This window comes from Pelobates fuscus, chromosome 2 (genome assembly GCF_036172605.1).
Source record: "Pelobates fuscus isolate aPelFus1 chromosome 2, aPelFus1.pri, whole genome shotgun sequence".
NCBI lineage: Eukaryota > Metazoa > Chordata > Amphibia > Anura > Pelobatidae > Pelobates > Pelobates fuscus.
Genome location: NC_086318.1, coordinates 245,526,409 through 245,550,559, shown reverse-complemented (window position 1 = coordinate 245,550,559; position 24,151 = coordinate 245,526,409). Strand labels below are relative to the sequence as shown.

At 41.0% G+C, this 24,151-nt stretch overlaps 1 protein-coding gene across 1 annotated transcript; it reads right to left on the bottom strand.

Moving 5' to 3' along the window:
• Window positions 1–1,301: 1,301 nt before the first annotated feature.
• FUCA2 (alpha-L-fucosidase 2) lies at window positions 1,302–23,917 on the bottom strand. Its single transcript, XM_063441214.1, has 7 exons — window positions 23,653–23,917; window positions 16,817–17,004; window positions 14,807–15,146; window positions 13,197–13,407; window positions 8,682–8,872; window positions 6,875–6,983; window positions 1,302–1,563 (listed from the first exon to the last, which is right to left on the bottom strand). The coding sequence occupies exons 1-7, from the start codon at window positions 23,865–23,867 to the stop codon at window positions 1,372–1,374; spliced, it is 1,446 nt and encodes a 481-aa protein (XP_063297284.1). The 5' UTR covers window positions 23,868–23,917; the 3' UTR covers window positions 1,302–1,371.
• Window positions 23,918–24,151: the final 234 nt, after the last annotated feature.

Here is a 24,151-nt window from a genome sequence, read left to right as displayed (position 1 = left end):
ATATACAATTTGACATACTAAGACACACACACACAGGTCATATTAATATTTGTAGCCACCCTCTTGTTAAAATATATTTTATGTGCAGTAGGGTGGATTGCTTGAGGCCCTGTGGCTGCTGCTCTTTTCTTGCTCTTCTTCCATCTCCTCTGCCGCCGCCGCTGCCTCCTCCTCTCCTTTTAATGTAGTGTGCTCTCCCTCCACCTGTGTGAGCTGCTACTACTTTCTCCCTCCCACCCGGCTCTGTTTGAAGCTGAGAGGAAGTGATCGGCTGTCACTTCCTCCCAGGCTGCCGATATCACTGTGGTCCGGTCACCGTCTTAAAGGGCCTTAGCGCCTGACTGGACCTGTTAAGCAGTACTCGTCAGGTAGCCCTAAGTGCAGGGGCCACCCGATGGAGCCCCCCCAGTAGTTCCGTCACTGTGTACAGCACAGACGTTAGCTCCTGGCAGATGAAGTGACAGGAGAGGAAAAGGAACTCACTGAGGAAAATGGCAGTGCCCATAAGGGACAGCTTCAGGTAAGTAAAAACCCACTTGGCCATCCCAAAACAGGCGGAGCAGTCAAAATATGTAAAATCCCCAGAAGGTGACAGTGCCACTTTAAGTAAACAACATTTCATCAAGTAGTTATTGCAGAAGTCAGTTCTTAAATCACTCAGGTACCGTATCATTACAAAATGGAACTAATTAAGACTACTGTCCACAAGAATTCCCATACCATATCCTCTACGCTGTTTTTCTAGTTCTCAAAAGGAAAGAATGAGATGTCCCAAGTCTCCTTCCCATAGATATGGCTCCTGCCTCCTTGAACCTTGACTCAGGGCCATGAACTTAATTGTATAAATATACTCACCCATGTCACCATTTGGCCTAGGGTCGTCAAGCTCCAACCCAGTTATACAGTTAGTTATAAAAATAAATAAAAAATGGACTTTAACTTCAGGCATAAAAAAAAAAATGCTTTACTTATTGGGAAGCTGGATCACACATAGCCTTACAAAAATAAAAAAAAACAATTCTAGAAAACAAAAATATCCAGCATCCTCGTTTTCTACCTTTGAAAATTTAAAAAAGACAAATACCCTTCTATGCAGCTAGAATCTCCAAATCCTGTCTTTTTGGAGGTGTACATTAAGCTAACTAAAATCTGTAAAGAAAATATTCACAGCTATGACTGATTTAGAAAACTCTTATGTACCATACATTTATAAAACCAATATGATTTTAGTTGTCATTACATACATTTACAATGCCATTATGATTTTCCCTTCATAAAACCGTATCAGAGTTTCGGAAATTAAAATGTATAATCAGGTAATAAGCATCCATGTTTATATTCAATTTCCAGTAAAAAAATAAATGTCTTATTTTATAAAATTGAATTATGCCTTAGCATGTACCCTGAAGTTTTAGATACATGTTCATTTAAATAGCTTATTTTAAGAACCCATCCCCATTGGACAGTAAACTGTGTGGGATTGAGTATTGGCAAATGTACCACCATTCCCTTCTCTCCTAACGGCTCCCAATACAGATTTCTTCCATCACCAATCAGATGCACCTAAAACAGAGCACAAAGCGGTCAATAAACAAAAATAAGTAAAATATTAAAAATTTCACTATGTTTCTTCAATTGATAATTGACAAAGCATTGTGCATAATTTTAGAATCTATCCTAACATTAACAATATATTTATACTTACTGTATTTAGCTTAAAAAAAAAAAAAAAAAAAAGTTTAAAATGTACCTAAAGCTTAAAGGAACAATATAGTGTTAGGAATACAAACTTGTATTCCCAACGCTATAATGTCATAGTACCGGACTAGTATTAGCCCACCCCTCAACTTCCCATGTTTTAAGTAAAAAAAACACTTTTCACTTCCCTTTTCTCCATGGCCGAGATTGCCTCAGTGCTACCTCTCGCACTTCCCCTCACAATGTCATCCAGCTCTCAAGCCAATGGTCCAACCCAACGCTCCTCATATGCAAGGGCAAAGAGTGCACTTTTATGTTTGAAACATTATTACTAATTTTCATTGAGTTGAGAATGCAAAGAAAGATATATATTCAAGAAGGCAAGAAAGTTAATAGCGTATCATGTCACAGATTCTGTGGAAACCTTTGAGTAGACAGTGGTTCAATTGAGCGGAGAGGTCAGTGCCTCAATGAAATTATTACTGATGAATTTACCAAGTTATATGTGGTGAATTCAACTCTAGTGATACCAAATTCCTCCAAAGGAGTAGTAAATACAGCCTTACATAGTTAATCAGTAAATAAAGTTACTGTTCTGTGGAAAACAGGTTTCTTCTGCTGTGATAAAGTAATTGTCTTCTTTCTAATTTCCTATAGTTTTGCATATTTGCCACACTGAGTGGTTTCCTATCTTTAATAAAAACTTTTTTTTAATATTAAACAAAGAGTCCAAGTAAAAACAAAAAAAAAAATCAGTTGTCTTTATGGGAAAAAGCCACCCAACACCAAGTGGCCCACAAGAAAATAACTGCTTGCTTTATTAGTCAATTAAAGCAACTACCTTACATTAGAGCAGGACCACTCCAGGCACCATTGCAACTTTATTGCAAGGAGGATAGTGCGAGGAGCTCCTGGGTGCCATCTTACCTTAGGGGGTTAAATCATTAATGTTTTAACCCCAAACTCTAGAAGACGGCTCTCAATTGCACTAACCCTCCACTTACTCTGATGGTCCAAGGCTTTAGTCAGGGAACTTCAGACCAGTTGTTTTCAGACTATTTATAGCCACCATTTAGTTTAATGAATGGGGAGACAGTGATAGCAGCAGGGCCGACCCGAGGCCCATCAGACAGAGGACGTTGAAGGGCAGTGCAATTGGGCAAGGTTTCCCGGAGTTTGAGTGAAAACTCTGCAAATAAAAAAAGGTCTTCCCACCCTGTGCAGATCCTGTGATAGTGATAGGAGAGCATACAATAGGAAGAGGAAGTAACTTGGTTATGTCAGTGCTTCACATAAAACTGAACATATTGCTTGTATTTATGATATTCTTATATTAACTGGGAATGAAAACCGGTGAGGCAGTCATTCCCCTAACTTCAGCCAGTGCTAATCACAGTTTAATGTCTCATAGCTGGAGGACAGACCTTGCTGCAGAGGCTTGCACTCTACTAATGTAAGCATATCAAACATACAAGCAATCAGGGGCAGGCAGGAAAGCAGTAAGCAAATTGATGCTGCACAAAATACTAGCGGACTGCACAGCTTTAGGTCTCGAAAAAAGAATGCTGCTTTACTTTATTTTCTCTTTTGTTTCCAAAGTTGTCTGGGGAAACATGGGAGGTGCAGCCTACAGTTGGGAAGAGATTGGGGGGGGGGGGGGGGGGACTGAACCCCCGAAGATACAAGACAGGGCACACTGCAGAGCCAATATGACAGAAACCGTGCAAGAAATCAGCATAGAAGAATCAAAGATCCGGAAACAAGCAAACACACAGCCAACACTCATTGTGTTAGGACAAATTCATGGCAAGCTTATGTCACAGGAACTTCTGATGACATTGAATTGTGCATGCAATTTTGCACAATCCCTAAAAAGAGGACACTAACTGGCTGATAGGCATGGAAAACGCAGGGAAGATTTAAAAATAAATAAATAAGTATGCATGAAAGAAAAATCCTATTAACCTGCTTTTTTCTGACAACAAAATGAGACAACTGTCTCAATATGTTGGAAGTCCATTTAACACTCCGTTACAAAGTTTGCACCCACTGTTACTCTGCTACTAGTATCTGCTAAATATTTATTTTACTAACCTATATTGTTACTTTTGCTCTTTCGTCTTGACTGCTCTGTTGAGGTTTGTTTTCTTTTATACTATTTCAATAGAGATTATCTTTTTAAAGCAGGTTTTAGGTGTTTAACCCCTTAAGGACCAAACTTCTGGAATAAAAGGGAATCATGACATGTCACATGTCATGTGTCCTTAAGTGGTTAAATAAGAGGAGATCCAATTTGTAGTCCTGAGTTTTGTATATATGTTCGGGGCTACAATTTAGAAACAATTTAGTGTGACAAATATGCAAAAAGAGAGGCAACCAAGCAGGAGAAATACTTTTTTCAGAGAACTGCATATAATATTGATTGTGTTGCCTTAATGTAAGAATGGTGAGCTAAAAAAAAAACTGCATGCATAAAAAGCACCAAATGGTAGCTACGGCAAATCATCCACTATTGTTAAGTCCATTTCCTATGTGTCTACACAGAAAGTATCAAAAAAGATCTCAGGAGGGCATTACTTTGTAGTAGCAGTAGTTTAGTAACCCAATAAAAAGTATCTAATTACACACACACACACACACACATATATATATATATATATATACACACACATACATACACACACACACACACACACACCGCGGTCGCAGCTGCAACAGGGTCCGTCACTCCAGGTAACCGCTGTGGCTGCCTAATCAGGGGCCCATCGGCTGGCCCATGCTGTTAGGACAACCCGATCGAAATTAATGTCCAGGGGGCCTGGTCAGTGCTGCGCTTTAACAGCTGATCGGGCCCCCTTTGAAGATATCAGACGCTGGAAGGAAGTGACTGCCCTGGTCACTTCTTCTCAGCAATCATAGAGAGGAGGAAGGAGAGGGAGTTAGAGTGGAAACTGCACCTAAAAAGGTAGGAAACAGGAGGGTGACTTAAACATTTTGCATGTGTGTGTGTGTATGTATGTGTGTGTTTACATGTCTGTGTATGTATGTATGGGTCTCTGTGTGTCTGTATGTGTGCCTGTTTGTGTGTCTATGTGTATCAGTTTGTCTACATGCGTGGGGGAGGGCGGGGACGTGGTGGGAAGACATATTGGGGGGGGAGGCCCCATGCAATTTTCATACTGGGCCCCGTGGTTTCGAGTTACGCCTCTGTGTATATACACTAAACAAAATTATAAATGCAACACTTTTGTTTTTGCCCCCATTTTTCATGAGCTGAACTCAAAGATCTAAGACTCTTGCTATGTACACAAAAGGCTATTTTTCTCAAATATTGTTCACAAATCTGTCTAAATCTGTTAGTGAGCACTTCTCCTTTGCAGAGATAATCCATCCACCTCACATGTGTGGCATATCAGGATGCTGATTGGACAGCATGATTATTGCACTGGTGTGCCTTAAGCTGGCCACAATAAAAGGCCACTCTAAAATGTGCAGTTTTATCACACAGCACAATGTCACAGATGTTGCAAGTTTTGAGGGAGCATGTCATTGACATCATGACTGTAGGCATGTCCACCAGAGCGGTTGCCCATGAATTGAATGTTCATTTCTCTACCATTAGGCCGTCTCCAAAGGCGTTTCAGTGAATTTGGCAGTACATCCAACCGGCCTCACAACCGCAGACCATGTGTGACCACACCAGCCCAGGATCTCCATATCCAGCATCTTCACCTCCAAGATAGTCTTAGAGCAGCCACCCAGACAGCTGCTTCAACAATCGGTTTGCATAACCAAAGAATTTCTGCACAAACTGCCAGAAACCGCATTAGAGAAGCTCATCTGCATTCACGTCTTTCTCATCGGGGTCTCGACCGGATTGCAGTTTATCGTCGTAACCGGCTTAAGTGGGCAAATGCTCACATTCGATGGCATCTGGCACTTTGGAGAGTTGTTCTCTTCACAGATGAATCACGGTTCACTGTACAGGCAGATGGCAGACAGCGTGTATGGCGTCGTGTGGGTGAGCGGTTTGCTGATGTCAACATTGTGGTTCGAGTGCCCCATGGTGGCGGTAGGGTTATGGTATGGGCAACGAAAACAGGGGCATTTTATTGATGGCACCCCCCCAATACAGTAAGACTGCACATTTTAGAGTGGCCTCTTATTGTGGTCAGCCCAAGGCACACCTGTGCAATAATCATGCTGTCTAATCAGCATCTTGATATGCCACACCTGTGAGGTGGATGGATTATCTCGGCAAAGTGCTCACTAACACAGATTTGTGAACAATATTTGAGAGAAATAGGCCTTTTGTGTACATAGAAAAAGCCAACTTGTGAAAAATGGGGGGAAAAACAAAAGTGTTGCATTTATAATTTTGTTCAGTGTGTGTATATATATTTCCTTGTAATCAGAATAAGGATGTTCATGCTACGAACCAGTTGAAAATAAATATAATGGTGCTATTATAAAAAGAAAAGGTTTAAACCCAATACTTAAAGTGTAAATAAAAGGGACACTGCAGACCCATAAAGCACTTTAGTTTGCTGAAGTGCTGTATGTGTGGAGAGTTTGTCCTTTTTTTTTTCCTTTTACAAACAGTAGAGATTTCAATAGAAATTGCCACTTATATAAATTAACCTGGTTACTCCTCCCTTTCAAGCAGACAACAAGTCCTGTTACTTCCTGGTTTGGTTAGCTCAATGGAGTTAAACTATAGAGGCAGCAATTGCTCAGAGCACGTGCCTTGCACAGACTTCTCATTGAGCTGAATTGTGAAGTCTGTGATTGGACAGCTGGGTTAGAAAGGGAGAACTTGCAAGTGCTTTAGACAAGAGAACTGTGGCTTTTGCAAGCTGTTTTTAGATATATTCCCAAAAATGCATAATTAAACAATTGCATGTAATCATTGGGAGTAAGTCTACTAAAAATGGTTTGTTTTATTTTCCCAATGACTGCTGTTAACCTTAATTGGAAAATATTTGCAAACAATATATTTGAAAATTGAATATAAAAAGGTATAACAACTCATTATTTAAATATATTATATAATATTATACATATAAATAAACTACATTATAAATATTACATTTATATTACAAATATTTAAAATAATAAATTACAAATATATTTATTCTAAATTATTATTTATTTTGGCACTTAGCTGGTGTCGTACCTGTGTCTTTCCAATAGTAACTGTAGGCTCTCCCAGCGTTATTTTCCAAGATATTGGCCATTTCAGGAATATGGCATACAAAACTTGTTCTTGTGGTTTACATGTATACCTATTAGTAATAAACTGTGTTAACAAGTGGTCACAATAGAAGAAGATTTGGTTTAATACAAACAGCAAATTTAAAGTATCAATCTTCCTTTAAGATTGGGAAGATCTTAATTAAAATTAATGACTAATCCCTGCCTAAAGTGCAATATAAGCATGTCAAGCCCTCCATCTCCACAAAGTACATAGTGTGTAAATAACCCTAAGCCCACTCTGTCTGAGTCGGTCTGAGATGGGCTATTGTGTCAGCTATTTGTAAAAAAAAAAAAAACACAAACAAACACTAATTACAAGACAACCAACTAGCTAGTCATTAACACATACACTATATGAACAAAAGTATTGGTCACCTAACCATTACACTAACAGAGACTTTAATATGAATATGTAGTTGGTTCCCCTTTGCAGCGATTACAGCTTCCACTCTTCTGGAAAGGCTTTCCCCAAGATTTTGGAGGTTCATGTGGGACTTTTTGCCCATTCATCCAGTAGAGCATTTGTGAGGTCAGGCACAAAAGGTGTTAGATGGGATTGAGGTCAGGGCACTATGTGGGTCAGTCAAATTCTTCCACACCAAAATCATACAACCATGTCTTTATGGACCTTGCTTTGTGCAGTCGGTCACAGTCATGATGGAAAAAAAGGGCCTTCCCTAAACTGTGCCCACAAAGTTGGAAGCATAGCATTGTACAAAATGCCTTAGTATTCTGAAGCATTACGATTTCCCTTCACTGGAAGTAAGGGGCCCAGTCCAACCCCTGAAAATTATCCCCATGCCATTATCATTCCTTCACCAAAATTTAGAGTTGGCACAATGCAGTCAGGCAAGTTACGTTCTCCAGGCATCCGCCAACCCAGACTCACCCATCAGACTGCCAAACAGAGAAGTGTGATTCGTCACTTCACTGAACATGTTTCAATTATTTCAGAGTTCAGTGGTGGCATACTTTATACGACTCGATATAAGGCTTGGCATTGTTCTTGGTGACGTGAGGCTTGCATGCAGTTGCTTGACAATAAAAATCCATTCTATGTAGCTCCCACTGCACAGATTTGTGCTGATATTAATGCCAGTGGAAGTTTGAAACTTTTTAGATATGGAATCAGCAAAGCAATGGCGATTTTTACACACTATGCGCCTCAACACTTGTGGACCCAGCTCTGTGACCTTACGTGATCTTTTTCTTCACAGCTGAGTTGCTTTTGGTCCTAAACACTTCCACTTTCCATAATACCACTTATAGTTGACCGTGGAATATCTAGCAGGGATGGAGTTTCACAAACTGACTTATTGCAAAGGTGGCATCCTATCACAGTACCACTCTTGAATTTTACTGAGCTCTTTAGAGCGACCCATTTTGTTTTCACAAATGTCTGTGAATGCAGACTGCATGGCTAGGTGCTTGATTTTATACACATGTGACAATTGATTAAAAAAACATATACGAGGTGTGTCCCAATATTTTTGTCCATATAGTTCTGGGTTATGAGGGTCAATTGCATCCTTATGCACAATAGTGAGTTCTCTCTCTCCCCTCTCAAGAGAGTCAAGGGACATATTGTAATGTTTGCCAATATTTTAATGCACTATATATATATATATATATAATGGCTGACATATTTTCTCATGCAATGTAAATAGTATACGTAACTGTATTGCAGATACTTCTTTGCAATTTACAGGTATTTTAGATCATCTTACCAAACATCAGGATTCACTGTGTCATTCTGTGCCCTCCAAGGCTTTGTACTATAGATTGCTTCCCCATTAACTTTAAGCCACTGACCCATCTGTCTCAGCCGTTCTTCAAATAGAACAGGAATTCGACCATCGGACGTGGGGCCAATGTTCATAAGCAAATTGCCACCACATGACACAGTTTCCACCAGCACCTGTAAAGAGCAAGTATCAAGATCAGTTAGAGAGATACACAGTGGGTATGCTAGTATCAATTATTGGGTGGAAATGTTCATTAAAAAAAAAAAAAAGTTCTCTCCTGTCAGTGGAATAAATCATTTCAATTCAAACAGTATCCTACAGTAAAAGCAGGATAGAACATGCATGAAATATATGTAAAATAATATAGAACATGCATGAAATATATGTAAAATACATTTTTATTAGTCCCTTCTAGGGAAGATAATGAACGACAAAATAAATAATAAAAGTGTATATACAGTGAGAGTGTGAAAGAATAGGAATCCTCTGTAAAGTACTGGCCTCACAGCACACCTTGTTATCAAAATAATTGCAACAATGTCTCAACAGCTAAAATAGCTATTGGTGTGTATCTTAAGAGAAACAATAGTGTCTCCCTGATTTGGATTGCTGAATAGCAGAGTTGCTAGGGAGGGGAGGGAGAAATCCCCCGCTCACGGGTATGCTTAAGCAATGGAGTATATGTTGAGAAATAAAGGCACACTCAGACTAGCCCCAGATCGTAAAGCTGATGTAACAGACCCTCCCCCTTTTTGTGTGTAGAGTGCAAATCACATAGAGTAGACCCCTAATATCAATAGACCACTGGCTGTAAGTTGAGAGCAGAACTCCACATCCCATGTAACGGGACTAGAGCCTGAAAAATCGTTGGCTCCTAATTTTTCGTCACTAAGGATATGCTGCTCGTATACAAATATCAACCTAAATCATGATAAGGAGTCTAATAGCTGATAAAGCGAGACAGATAACTGCCAACAACTTTCTTAATCTACTCTTGGACCAAATGGTCCCGGTGACAGCTCTACAGGAAAGAACGCTGCTCATATAAATCTAAACTCTGATAAGCAGTCTGGGTGCTAGGTTAGCGAGGCGGTCAGATACAACTGAACTCAAAGTTCTATTGTATAGAGGAAAAAACTTTTCCTAGTACTAATATTGCAGAGAGATCCCTAGTCTAATCTCGGACCAAGTGGTCCCGGTAATGGCTCAACGCGCGTTTCGGCGCTGGCGTTGCGCCTTTGTCAAGAGCTCAAGAGTGAGTAAGCCCGCCGTAATTTAAACCCCATAAGCTCCGCCCATCGAGCTCCCGACGTCATCGTCACTCTCAAGCGGCGTTGGTCGGTGGGCGGGGAATGGATGGTTGAGTGGCATGTGCAACCATCCGGCAAGGGGATAACTAAAAAGTTAACCCTGTACTTGCCAAATACCTGGATGGATGCTAAACAAGTCCCAAGCAGGGACTGTAATGAGTAATACCATATTTAAAAGTAAATTTGAGCATATTACTGCAGGAAAAAGTGTATAGATATGTGCTGGTTTATAATTGAAGATGCAGAATCTTTTTATTTAAAAGATTGAATAATTGAACGGGTGGAAAGGAGCAAAATGAAATATATTCAAAAGTAGAAAATAAAATAAATAAAGAATAAATAAATAAATAGATAAAAATGAATATATAAGTATATGTTACAAATATATACAAGCAAAGAATTTTTGGTAGATAATACATTGTCTGAATGGCCTCAAAACGGGTCCAGATGGTAAATATTGGGGATGTTATTCATATGTTATAACCATATCCCTAAGAGTGTTGATTCTCATAGGGGTGTTAGATCACTGAGGAGTCAGTTGGTAAACATATGTAGATGCTGGATTAATCTTGAACATTTATCAAGTTACCAGATGATGATCATATAAAAGGATCACATTTTCTGGTATGGTGGTGAGGTGAATATTTTCCCATCTTTTTTCACCCTAACTACGAAGGACCCCTGTGGGGTGCCGCAATGTATTATATGAATGGTGCAAATGAAAACCCTTCATTTAGTCCCCTGGGTTGTAAAGTCTTGAGCCTGTATATCCAAAAGCTTTCACGTTGCATAAGGAATCTGTCGTAGTCACCCCTCCTCTTGTCACGTTTCACCAATTCAAGGCCACAGAAGCGCAGACCATGTGATTTGCCTGAATGTTGTTCCTTCAGGTGACGAGCAATTGGCGTTTCAATAGTTAATTTAGGTGATCTAACGTGTTCCTTGATCCTCTCTTTGAAGGGACGGAAAGTTTTGCCCACGTATTTACAAGTACATTCGCAAGTGAGTAGATATACCAGGCCTGAGGTGTTGCAATTGAAAAAGGATGCAATATTAAAGGTCTGTTTATTGTCACTATCTGTCACTTTCTTTGAATCTCGTTTAATATATTTGCAGGCGACACATCGCCCGCATTGGAAAGTGCCAGTGATGGGTCTGTGGAGCCATGTTTTGATCCCTGAGCGTACTGGTTGGAAATGGCTGGGAACCAAGAGATCTCTTAAGTTCTTGCCTCTACGTGCCGTGATGTCTACTTTTGGACCCAAAATCTTTTTAAGATGAGCATCCCCTGTTAGAAGTGACCAGAATTTTTGAATTCCGGATTTAACTCTATCCCAACCAGCATCATAGGTTGCAATCAAGCGGGGGCTGGAAATGGTGGGTGATGTAGGTTTACTTGCACTCAAGAGGGTCTCTCTCTCTGACTCCAGAGCTCGCCTATAGGCTCTTTTTAGGCACCGATTAGGGTAGCCTTTATCCTTGAACTGTAATCTCAGGATGTCAGCTTGAGTTTTAAACTCCTGCAAAGTACTGCAGTTCCTGCGTGCCCTAAGGTACTGGCCTATAGGGATGCCTTGCTTGAGGGGTTTTGGGTGAAAACTGTCCCAATTTAGAAGGCTGTTTGAGGCAGTCGGTTTCTTAAATAGTGTAGTTTGAATTAGTTGATTATCAATCGAGACAGTCAGGTCCAGGAAATTGAGGGTTTTCCCTCCAAACTCGGAAGTAAATCTAAGATTGCAGTCACTCTCATTTAAGAGAGCTACAAATCGATTAAAGTCATTAACCGTGCCTGTCCAAACTATTAAGATGTCATCTATATACCTTGCCCAAAGATGTATAAGGGGGCATAAGTTTTAAAAAAAGGATATTCTGGGAGCTATTTAATATTACCTACAGAACTGCCATGGAAACGTATATATTTTTGCATTTAAAATATCTTTAAAGGGTTTGACAGGAATATTGAAAAAAAAATTATTGAGCTTATTGATACATACTGCTAAGAAAAGCATATACATGTCTTTTATGGATGATACCATCTTCTTTAATATATAAAATAAACACTTACATATAAGAAAGAAAGAAAAAAAATAAAACTTTTTAACATGGAGGGGTGTGAACTGAGCATCACCTGACATGGAGATAATGGTGGTACATATTTGAAAACTAGATACTCTTATTTATTTACCTTGGAGATTTTGATGTTTCTCATACACCCGCATTTTAATCTACCATTATTGTTCTTTTTACACACACATACAATATACTGTCAGGATCATTTACCATACCAAAATTTATAGAGAACCACTAAGGAATCTGCTAATTTTAGCGTGAAACAGCTGAACAGAGAAAATGTTCCATCTCGGTTATATTTTCTATTTAATTCTGTTTTGCTATAATTCTGCAAGTCTAATGTGCTCCATACCAGTAGTACGTAGAAATTACTCACCTCTTTTGGCAATTACAGGGCAAACATTACAGTTTTCACATCTAGATTTCTGATAGTTTGATTTATTGGGACTATGTAGTGTTTAGGGCAGTTCAGCAGCCCATCAATTGTAAGTGTCACATAAATGCATGTAGATTCTAAAAGTATACAACCCAAATGTACCTCACGTGGAGTTTTGGTTTTTTGAGATGTTATGTTATCAAATATTTGTCATCTAATGGAAATATTTTTCTGTACTGTTTACACCTTGCAGTGAGTTGCATGCACCAACCACTGCCTTCCCTCTTTGTAGCAGCATCTAATCTCAGGCAGAAGGGACTCAAGGAGCTCTACACATCCTCAATATTGTAAAAATGCAAAGTTGTGATGGTACACAATTCCTCCAAACATTCACAGACACTGCACCCTCACAGCACCCTTTTACACACACACTGCATCCTCACTCACACAGCACACACCGCCCCCCTCCCCCCCCCTTCAAGCAAACACAGTGCAAGCAGAACAAATACAGGGCCTTTTTTCTCATGCTAGAGCTCTTCAGCAGAGCTCTGTGCATGGCCTGCCCTGGTAGTGCATTAAACCAACATGCTCACTTTGTGATGGGTGTGTGTCATTGGTGATGAGAAAACACGCCCTATCTGGCCCCGCTCCTTTTTTAGTGGGCTGCTGTAATTAAAAAATGCCCGGGCCGAATTTTCTTATTATTGGTTCATCCCAGAATGGTAGCTATTTAGCATCTACCTGTACCAATTCCTCAATGGTAAGTAGCTCTGAGATCCGAGCATTTCTTCGATAGCCCCAGGAACGTTTGTCAATGGTCATGCAGTTTTCCCATTTGTGAGCTAAAAGATGTCCAGGGTTGTAGCGGTCAGCGCAGGTATAATATCCACCATGTTTGCAGATACAACCAGAGCCCCAGCGGTCATTGGTAACAACAGTATCACGCACTGGGCTGAATACGTAAAGAAAGAAAATGACAGTGGCCAAAATATTCTTCATTAACAGTCAGATAAACACAAATTTTAGACACTCTGGGCACCCTCACATTAGGTGTAGTTTATGGGCTGAGGTATAATTCTTTATTTTGTGGGTTTCTTAATCTTAGATTTTTTTTTTTTTATTAAATAACTAGTTGTGCTCCATAGATTTTCCATAGTACTCCAATACAACCTTCTGTGTTTCTCTTTATATTCCATTAACATTGCTGAATGTATTGTCGCCACAAACAGCTGTATTGTGCGGAGGGTTCCTTAAATGTGTGAGTTTGTGACGAGTTATATCTAGGTGTGTGATAGACTAGTCCTGTGTATATGTGAGAGTGCGGTTAAATGGATGTGTGATATGATTGTGAATATGCTTAACAAACATGTTTAAGGTATGTGTGAGTTTTGAAAACATTTCCCTGTCTGCTTATACCCATATTTTGTCACACCTCCTGTATGTTAAAGTGGTAATTGCACTTTTACACTACTTACTTTTAACCAGTTTTTTAAGTCTTGAGATACATTATTAAATTACTCCCTAAAATATTGAAAAGAATGAACAAACAAAAGACATATGTTTAGTCTGTACATTTATATAATGTGTTTTATGTTTTCTAGATCCACAGTCTATGCTAGGTATGAATTCTTTGTTTAAAATAAATGGTAAACCTTTTTAATTGAAATGACCTTCAGAATGTTATATATTAAAGGAACAATATAGCCACTAAAACAACTTAAGCTTAATGAAGCAGTTTTGGTGTATTGATCATGCCTCTTAAGTTTCACTGCCATTTAGGAGTTAAATCACTTTTGTTTCTGTTTATGCAAGCCTAGCCACACCTCCCCTGGCTGTGACGGACATAGTCTGCATGAAAACAAAATGGTTTCATTTTCAATCAGGTACAACTTACTTTAAATTGTGTATCTCCTGCTCTGTAAATTGAACTTTAATCGCACACCACAAGAGTTTCCTGCAAAGTCTAACTGGCTATTAACAGAGCAGGAAATAGGAAAAAAAAAAAAAAAAAAAAGGGTTTGCAATAAAGGAAGTGTAAATATTAGATTACTCTTTACTGGAAGCGTTTAGGAAGGCTGTGTAAGTCACACGCAGAGAGGTGGGACAATGGCTGCATAAACAAAATGATTTAACTTCTGAATGGCAGAGGATTGAGCAATGTGACTGCTTCATTAAGCTACAGTTGTTTTGGTGACTATAGGGTCCCTTTAAAAGTGGTGTGTTCTAAATTACAACTGCAATGTAAAATATTCACAGCCCTCAGATTAAATTTAAACTTAGTTAATTTTTAGTGTAACCTGATGTCCTCCATTTTATCCTGCCTGAAAAGTCTCAGATAACCTTACACTTGCCTTTCATTGTAGAGCCAGGCCAGGAAGCCAGTGCTGTTCCAGTATACATCGGGGGCATTTCCATCACCATCAGACCAGAGGATCTCTGGCTTGTATTTTGTCACAATTTCATAAAGCTCAGGCAAAGATTTAGCTTGAGGAAACAGACGTGTCTTGAAACCGTTATTTTTATCACACTGAAACAGAGGATTGAACCACTCAAACAGCGAGTGATACAGTCCAAAACGCAAATCAGTGCAATTCTTAACAGCTTCTGCCAGCTCCCCAACTAGGTCACGTTTGGAGCCTACATCTACAGAATTCCAATTCCAAGAGAATTTTGATCCCCACAGTGTGTAACCTTAAAAGAGCAGTAAACATACAATTAATATACATCTAATACGACACAATTTAATTACACAAAATGTACAAATGTCCATGTATTTTTGCAGCCAGCATCAGTTACTGTTTATTAAGGTCACATTTCCAAACATAAAAATATAGATGTCTAAAATGTTAGGCTTTTGCACAAGCCGTAAATGCACATATTTCACATGCTTTTCTTGTCAAGATGGAAAAATAAAGAATTCTAAAAAAAAAAAAAAAATATATATAGATGTAATTTGAATGGTTTCTATACACTGATCTGCCACAACATTAAGTAAGGTACACTATAGTCCACAAAACAACTATAGCTCAGTGAAGCAGTTTTGGTGTATAGATCATGCCTCTGAAGTCTCACTGTTCAATTTTCTGCCATTTAGGAGTTATATCACTGTTTAACCCCTTAAGGACCAAATTTCTGGAATAAAAGGGAATCATGACATGTTACACATGTCATGTGTCCTTAAGGGGTTAAGCAACTCTAGTCACAACTCTCTACATATGACTTACACACCCTTCCTAAACAAACACTATCTGTAAAAGGTTTACCAGAAAAGTAATACAAAAAATACAAGTGCTAAAAATGTATCTCACACAATAGTAAATTAAAATATAATATAATAAACCGCACCTGATAAAGTGCTATAGCCCCAACAACATGCACTTAAAACCAGGTAACATAAAAAAGGTGCACTGTGTCTTTAAATCACAATGTTTATTGCTTGGGACAACCACGATGCAAAATATTTCTGATACAAAGCACTCTATTTTCTATTTTCAAAGCCTCCCTACTGACTTCCAGGAAAAGAGTAATTTTTTTTTTGCTTTCCAGATAGTACAGTTTAATTTGGAATTTCTTCATCCTGCTCTGAGCATACAGGAGCTTCATATGTGCTTACTGTTCTATTCATAGAGCAGGATATAAGAATTTATAAACTAAACACACTGTGCTGTAAGATCTGATTGAAAATGAAAAAATGTTTCCATGAAGGGTGCAGGGCTGTATTTGCCATGAGGCAAACAAGGCATTTGCCTAAGACGGCACTTTCAGAGAGGGGCAAAAACCGCCGCCGTAAGTACCCAGGCAAATCCCTTGTTTGCCTCATATCCTGGGGGAACCAAAAAGGTGGTCAGCTGGCCACCTTAGGCCCCTCCGAGGCGTTAAACTTCTCATAGTGTAGGCGAGCGGCGAGGGAGAGGAGTCGCAATATATCACTCCAGTCCCGGTAGTGCGTGAGGGAGCAAAGCAGGAAGAGCTTAGTTCCCTCGCCACCTCCATTGAGCTTCTGCCTGTCCGCCCCGGCCAGCCGAGCCCGCAGTCCCAGCAAAGAGCCTGCCAGCCCAGCCAGCAGCCCCATCAAGGAGGCCACCCAGCAGCAGTCAGGGACAGGATCCACTCCAGCTCTCCCAAAGGTAGGATTTAAATTAAAAAAAATTGGTGAGTGTATGAGGAAATGTGTGAGAGTATGTGTGTCAGTGAGTTGTCAGTGTGTGTGTGTGTGTGTGTCTGTCAGGGAGTGTGTCTATGAGTGAGTGAATGTGTGTGTCTGTCAAATCACTGAGGATGTTTGTGTCAATTCAAGCTAGTTGCTTTGGCGCTTAGTGCCCCTTTAAATGGCAGAAAACTGTCAGACTGCATGCATTTACCTTCGTGGTGCTTTGAAGTCAGGACAACATACTTGGCCCCAGAAGCGCCCAGTATATCAGTCCACTGTTTAGGATTGTAGAACTCTGCAGTAAACATCGGGCCAAAATCTTCATATCGGAAGTTGGGAGGAAAATTATTTGACATAAAATCTACATAAGCTTTTGACTTCATTCCTTGCCAGTACCACCTAAATAAAAAATGAAACCGTAAAAAGCAAACCAAAGCTGCAAGCATTTTAAATATAAACCATCATTTTGTATATCAACTCACAGCACAATCGCCTATCATTGACAAAATTAAGAGCTAATAAGGACATTCACTATCCCATTAGCTAACCTGCAGGAGAGGGGACAGACTTTAATGGCTGCCGGAAAATGTTTTGACATAAACTGAGAACGTAAGCACCCCAAAACTATTTGTACTATAACCAATACAATCAGCTGAAATGGTTATGGTGCTTAGAGTGCCCCTTTAAGAAGTGATTTATATTGGGGAAAATGTAAGAGAGTTTGAGAAATCTGCAAACAGAAATGACCATAATTTCATTTTGAAATGACAGCTATCTCCTCTTACTCCCCCAATCCATGGTACAACTGACGAAGGTGCATCAGTATGTGCACCTGAACCATTATGTTTATTTTTACATCTTAGCATTAAAGGAGCACTATGCCAGGAAAACAAATTGGGCTGAAGGGGTTTACCTTAATCCAGCGCTGGGCTCCCCCTGCCGACCAAGCGGAGCCGAATGTGCATGCACTCAATGCTTTCCAGTGGACGTCCAGCGTCATCTCAGTGTGAATTTCACAGTGAGAATCGCGGAAGCAGCCTCTAGTGGCTGTCAGGTAGACAGCCACTAGAGGCTGGATTAGCCCTCAATGTAAACATAGCAGGTTCACTGAAACTGCTATGTTTGCAGCTGCAGGGTTAAAACTAGGGGGACCCGGCACCCAGACCACTTCATTGAGCTGAAGTGGTCTGGGTGCCTATAGTGGTCCTTTAAGTTTATTTAAACATGCAGTACACTGTAATTGCACATCATGCACTTTACCAATTACTTTATTCAGATATGGATTATGATTTGGTCTAACTTAGCCTGGTCATATCATTGTTTCTCTCCTTATGACTATCTGTGACACTTTATATTTATACTCACTTCATATTTTGATCATATTGATAGAAGATATGACTTATTAATACTGCTTATTAAACCAGCTCCTTATGTACCCTTGTGTTCCTGGACATTTGCCAAGTGAATAGTTACTATGCATTGGGAAGGAGGAACTAGGTATGTGAACAAGCACTACCAAGCCTCAATAAGCAGTGTCTTTAGGTTGACAGGAAGGGATGATGGTACCAGCTTTAACATGAGTTTCTACCGGCGGAGGTTCAGACTTCTCAGGAGCACTGGTAAGTTATTCACCATAGTTTGAGTACCCTTCTGTGTCACATAACGGGGACATGACTGGCAGTAACCTTGGCAGCATCTAGACGGTGTTTCTGAGATGACTGGATAGGTCCGTAGGGCACCCAATAGAAGGGGTCTTTGCTTGGGTGGACAAATTGGGCAGAGAGAGATGAAATGCCCTCTTTCTCCACAATATAGGCACAAGCCATGGGCTCTCCTACGGTCTCTTTCCTTTAGGGGCAACCTAGTCCTGATATATCCGATCTCCATAGGTTCCTCCCTGTCCAGAGAGGTGCTATTGCTAGCTGGAGTACACTCAGGGTAACAGGACAGGTTCCTGGAAGTGGGTTCACGCTGGAACGAGATGGGAACTTGAGAAGTTTGTACATAGTCTTTAGGTAACTGAGCTCTGCGGGTGCTTTGAGCAGGTTTGGGGTTTTCTTTCTTAGAAGCCAAGCACTGTGAGTCCATTGCAGACATAAACGACTCCCAAGTGTCCAAGACTATTCTCTTGCAGCTTCTGGTATGCCCAGACCTTAATCTGTCCAGAAAGTACATTGATAGCAGAACGGACCTTGATGAAGTCGGTGACGTAGGTTCTGGGTTTCAAGTAGGGATCGACCGATATTGATTTTTTAGAGCCGATACCGATACCGATATCCTGTGAACTTTCAGGCCGATAGCCGATATAATTTGCCGATATTCTGTACATTTACCATTTTGGAAAATAAAAAACAATTTCTAAAGGTAAATGCACAAAATATACATGCCACGTGTAGTGGATGCAGTGTGTTTAGACAGGGGAGCTGTGTATGTGTGTGTAGTGGATGCAGTGTTTGTGCAGTGTGTGTAGTGGATGCAGTGTGTGTGTAGTGGATGCAGTGTGTGTTTGTATAGTGTGTGTGTATATAATGCAGTGTGTGTTTGTATAGTTTGTGTATATAATGCAGTGTGTGTGTATATAATGCAGTGTGTGTTTGTATAGTGTGTGTATATAATACAGTGTGTGTGTATATAATGCAGTGTGTGTGTAGTGTGCATTATATATATACACACAGACACACTATACAAACACACTGAATTATATACACAGTGTGTTTGTGTAGTGTATGTGTATAATAATAGTGTGTGTGTGAGGGGGCATTTTTTTATTAAAACATTTTTTTTTTAATTTTTATATTAAATTATTTTTATTTTTTTATATATTTAATTATTATTATTTATTTTCTGTTGTCCCCCCTCCCTGCTTGTTGCCTTGCCAGGGAGGGGGGATATGTTAATCCCTGGTGGTCCAGTGGCATTGGCTTAGCTGGGGGAGGGGAGGGGAGGGAAGTGGGATGGGCAGCAAGCGTTTACTCACCTCCCAGCAGCTCCTCCAGCTCCCCAGTGTAAATCTCGCGAGACCCGCGGCCGTCAGAGCTGGCCGCGGGTCTCGCGAGATTTTGACTCGGGAGCTGGAGTAGCTGCTGGGAGGTGAGTAAACGCTTGCTGCCCGCCCCCCCCCCAGGACCGCCGGGCTTGTAATGAGCCTGGCGGTCCTGGGAGGTATTATCGGCAATATCGGTATCCCTATTGGCCGATACCGATATTGCCGAAAATACCGAATATATCGGTAAAACCGATAATCGGTCGATCCCTAGTTTCAAGGCAAACAGGAGTTCACAGTCCATCTTGAACCTCGAGAAGGTGGAACAAGAACCGTCGAACCGGTCAGGCAGTATAACATAGGGTTCTGGATAAGCAGGTTCCGGGGCTGGGCGTACTGTCCCTTTAAGAAATAAAATTTCTCGCTGCAGCTCCAAAACAACCTGGGCCAGGCTGGACACTTGCTGGGGTAGGGGTGAGCACATCTCTGCGGACTCCATATTGGTCAGTTCCTTATGTCACGGCTTACCTGGGTTGGGAGTCCGGCAGGCAGAGAAATATGCTCACTCTTGCAAGAAAACACAGGCCAAGGTGGTCAGGCAAGAATTCACCTGACCTGTGAGTCGGTGCACGGGGGCTGTACAGGGTAAATCCAAATCGCGGTACAGGAACAAATAAACCAGGAGAATAGTCGTGGGAATCCCAGGGTCAGAGGAAGCCAGAAGTCAGGATATTCGGAGTAACAAGCCAGGGGTCAATAATAAACTGGAGAACACGAAACAGCAGAAAGATCACCAGAGTCAAGGAACTGACACTGCCTTCTGGGAGAGGCAGTGTTATATACCTGGCTAATGAGACATCAGGCTCAGGTGTAACATGAGTGGCAGGAGTAGTTCCAACGTATGTCCAGCTTCCAGTGCTAGATACTAGACAGGGCTAGATACAGGTAACAGTAAAGCGGAGAGATGGCTCAGAGGTAACACAAAGCACCAACATGGCAGTTCCCAGGTTCGAATCCTGACACATTCCTCTTTACAGAACTGTTTCAGTTAAGCAATATTCTTGGGATGTCTGGTGTGAATTGCTTTCTTGAGGTCATGCCACAGCATCTCAAATCAGGTTGAGGTCAGGACTCTGACTGGGCCACTTCAGAAGGTGTATTTTCTTCTGTTTAAGCCATTCTGTTGTTGATTTACTTCTATTTTCCTTTGGGTCATTGTCCTGTTGCAACACCCATCTTCTGTTGAGCTTCAGCTGGTAGTGCTAGGAAAACAAACATACTCGTTTTCCTGGCACTATAGAGCCCTGAGGGTGCCCCCACCCTCAGGGACCCCCTCCCGCCTCCGATCCTACCTTTCGGCTGAATGCGCATGCGCGCCAAGAGCTGCGTGCCCATTCAGCCGGTCTTATAGGAAAGCATTTAGAATGCTTTCTTATGGACGCTTGCTCACAGTGAGAATCACGCAAGCGCCTCTAGCGGCTGTCAGTGAGACAGCCACTAGAGGATTTGGAGGCTGGATTAACCCTATTATAAACATAGCAGTTTCTCTGAAACTGCTATGTTTATAAAAAAAAAAGGGTTAATCATAGAGGGACCTGGCACCCAGACCACTTCATTAAGCTGAAGTGGTCTGGGTGCCTAGAGTGGTCCTTTAAGTTCTCCTGCAAAATGTCTTGATAAACTTGGGAATTCATTTTTCCTTCGATGATAGCAATCCGTCCAGGCCCTGACGCAGCAAAGCAGCCCCAAACCATGATGCCCCACCACCATACTTCACAGTTGGGATGGGGTTTTGATGTTGGTGTGCTGTGCCTTTTTTACGCCACACATAGTGTTGTGTGTTTCTTCCAAACAACCCAACTTTGGTTTCATCTGTCCACAAATATTTTGCCAGTACTGCTGTGGAACATCGAGGTGCTCTTGTGCAAACTGTAAACGTGCAGCAATGTTTTGTTTGGACAGCAGTGGCTTCCTCTGTGGTATCCTCCCATGAAATCCATTCTTGTTTAGTGTTTTACGTATTGTAGATTCGCTAACAGGGATGTTAGCATTTGCCAGTGACTTTTGTAAGTCTTCTTCACCTCACTGATCAGTCTGCGCTGTGCTCTTGCAGTCATCTTTACAGGACGGCCACTCCTAGGGAAAGTAGCAGCAGTGTCGAACTTTCTCCATTTATAGACAATTTATCTTACCGTGGACTGATGAACAGCAAGGCTTTTGGATATACTTTTATAACCCTTTCCAGCTTTATGCAAGTCAACAATTCTTAATCGTAGGTCTTCTGAGAGCTCTATTGTGCAAGGTATCATTCACATCAGGCAATGCTTCTTGTGAAAAGCAAACCCAGAACTGGTGTGTGTTTTTTATAGGGCAGGGCAGCTGTAACCAACACCTCCAATCTCATCTCATTGATTGGACTTCAGTTGGCTGACATCTCACTCCAATTAGCTCTTGGAGATGTCATTAGTCTAGGGGTTCACATACTTTTTCCACCTGCACTGTGAATGTTTACATGGTGTGTTCAATAAAAAACATGGCAACGTTTCATTCTTTGTGTGTTATTAGTTTAAGCAGACTGTGATTGGCTATTGTTGTGACTTTGATGATAACTCGGAGTGCCTGTGATTCTTCCTTTTCTACATATGATTCTGGGATTGCTGGTCCTGATCCGGAGCACCCGTGGCCGCTGGCATTGAGTGCGGTTCACATTATCTACTCTGCTTAGATGATGATCAGATCACATTTTATGACCAATTTGTGCAGAAATCCATATCATTCCAAAGGGTCCACATACTTTTTCTTGCAACTGTATATATATTCTCATTATAGATATACTATAAAGTCTCTATTTAATTTTTATGTGCCATTTGAAATACCCTAATTTCGGATGTGTTACACATATACCCTCGCTCTATAAGAAATGCAGTACTAATAAACTTGGTTATCATGGTTATATTTGGTGGAGCTGTCCAAAAGTTTAAACACTGTGGAGCTCAGTTTTTGCCCTACTTACAAAAGTACTTCACACTCAGATACCTGCATGCCCATGCTTTTTCCTGTTGCACGTTGTCCCAGTTACCCTGTCAAGGGCAAACTACACAGCTGTTATTCTTAGCAATCAAAAAGGTCCTAATCAGACACTGGAGAACTGCAGAGTTCCCTTTAACATTCTAGATCACAAGAACACGTAGGAGAATATGGCACACTCTGCCACAGAAACTATATGGGGATTGTGGGAGGAGATCTGTAGACCACGGTACATCAAATACTGATGCACTGGAAAAATCATGTATTGAGATCATAACAAAATGGAAGGAATGGTACACCCAACAAGGTGAAGGTAGATTAATAAGCCAAGGTTTGCAGAAAAGTTATACAGGAGTTTAAACCAAAACTGTAGCAAAGGTCACCCCATATAATCAAGGATGTATCAGCCTTACTACGCTATTTAGTACCAGTGGCACTACTCAAGCCAGTGCCATAACTCTAGAGCAGGGGTGGGCAAATAGTAGATAACCAGATTGTCGAAATGTAGGGTGGGTAAACAGTAGATAACCAGATTGTCAAAATGTAGGGTGGGTAAACAGTAGATAACCAGATTGTAGAAATGTAGGGTGGGTAAATAGTAGATAACCAGATTGTAGAAATGCAACCTTGAAACATTGACATACCGGCAAAACATTATGGCATTTATAGTTTTACATCTTGGGGAGTGCCTGTCTCATTACTCGAGGGAGTGCCAGTCTCACTGCTCTAGTCCATGACAGCAGCCCTACTCCAGTCAGTGCCAATCCCATAGCCAGTGACTATCTCATTACTTTATGGAGTATCAATCTTATTATTCTAAAGAACGCCATTCCCATTACTCTACCAAATCTCTGTCCCATTATTCCAGCCAGAGCCACTTCAATACTAGGGGAAGAGTCAGTCTCACTACTCCAGCCAGTGCCAGTCTAACTATTGCAGCATCAGTCCAACAACTCCTCCAGTCAATGCCAGTCACAGTAACCCACCCAGTGCCAGTCTAAGTTTTGCAGTCAGTTAGAGTTTACCCCCGTGCTCACCAGAACCACTCGCTCCCGAAGCTGGGCACTGAGAACACTCCCCAATGGATGAAGATGCCGAATTTAGCGTCGTCGAACCATGCTGGAAGCGGTCTGGAATCCAGAGATTCCCAGGTGGGTTCGTACGTGATTCTAGAATCCCCCGGTTGAAGAAGCAGAGTGGACAATGCGGCCAATAGGGGGAGCACTTTTTGCCTGGGTTCTACCAGGGACATTGCTGCTGCTCGTGGCTACCGCTTCGTCCCGACTGGCTGCTAGTCTGGCTTGTCACATGATAATTACCGGTAAAATGGGAGGGACCTAACCAGGAACTGAGGCTGTGTGCATCAAGCTTCGAACGGTTCTTCCTGGTTAATTAAATCTGGCCATGATTGTTTTGTTCCTGTTGTTTTGATCGGTAGTTCAGAATGTATGGGCAATAGTGGCTGCACGTTGCTCTGCAGGATGTATCTGTACAGTTTGTCCCTCTATTAAATGGTATTTTGATTCCTGAAATCTG

Coding starts and splice junctions, on each gene's coding strand:
- FUCA2 (XM_063441214.1), bottom strand. CDS start 23,867: ATGTCCCTGGTAGAACCCAGGCAAAAAGTGCTCCCCCTATTGGCCGCA. Junction 13,408..14,806: donor GCCTGGCTCTACAATGAAAG/GCAAGTGTAAGG, acceptor TTACGTATTCAG/CCCAGTGCGTGATACTGTTG. Junction 1,564..6,874: donor TTACTATTGGAAAGACACAG/GTACGACACCAG, acceptor GCTCTGTTTTAG/GTGCATCTGATTGGTGATGG.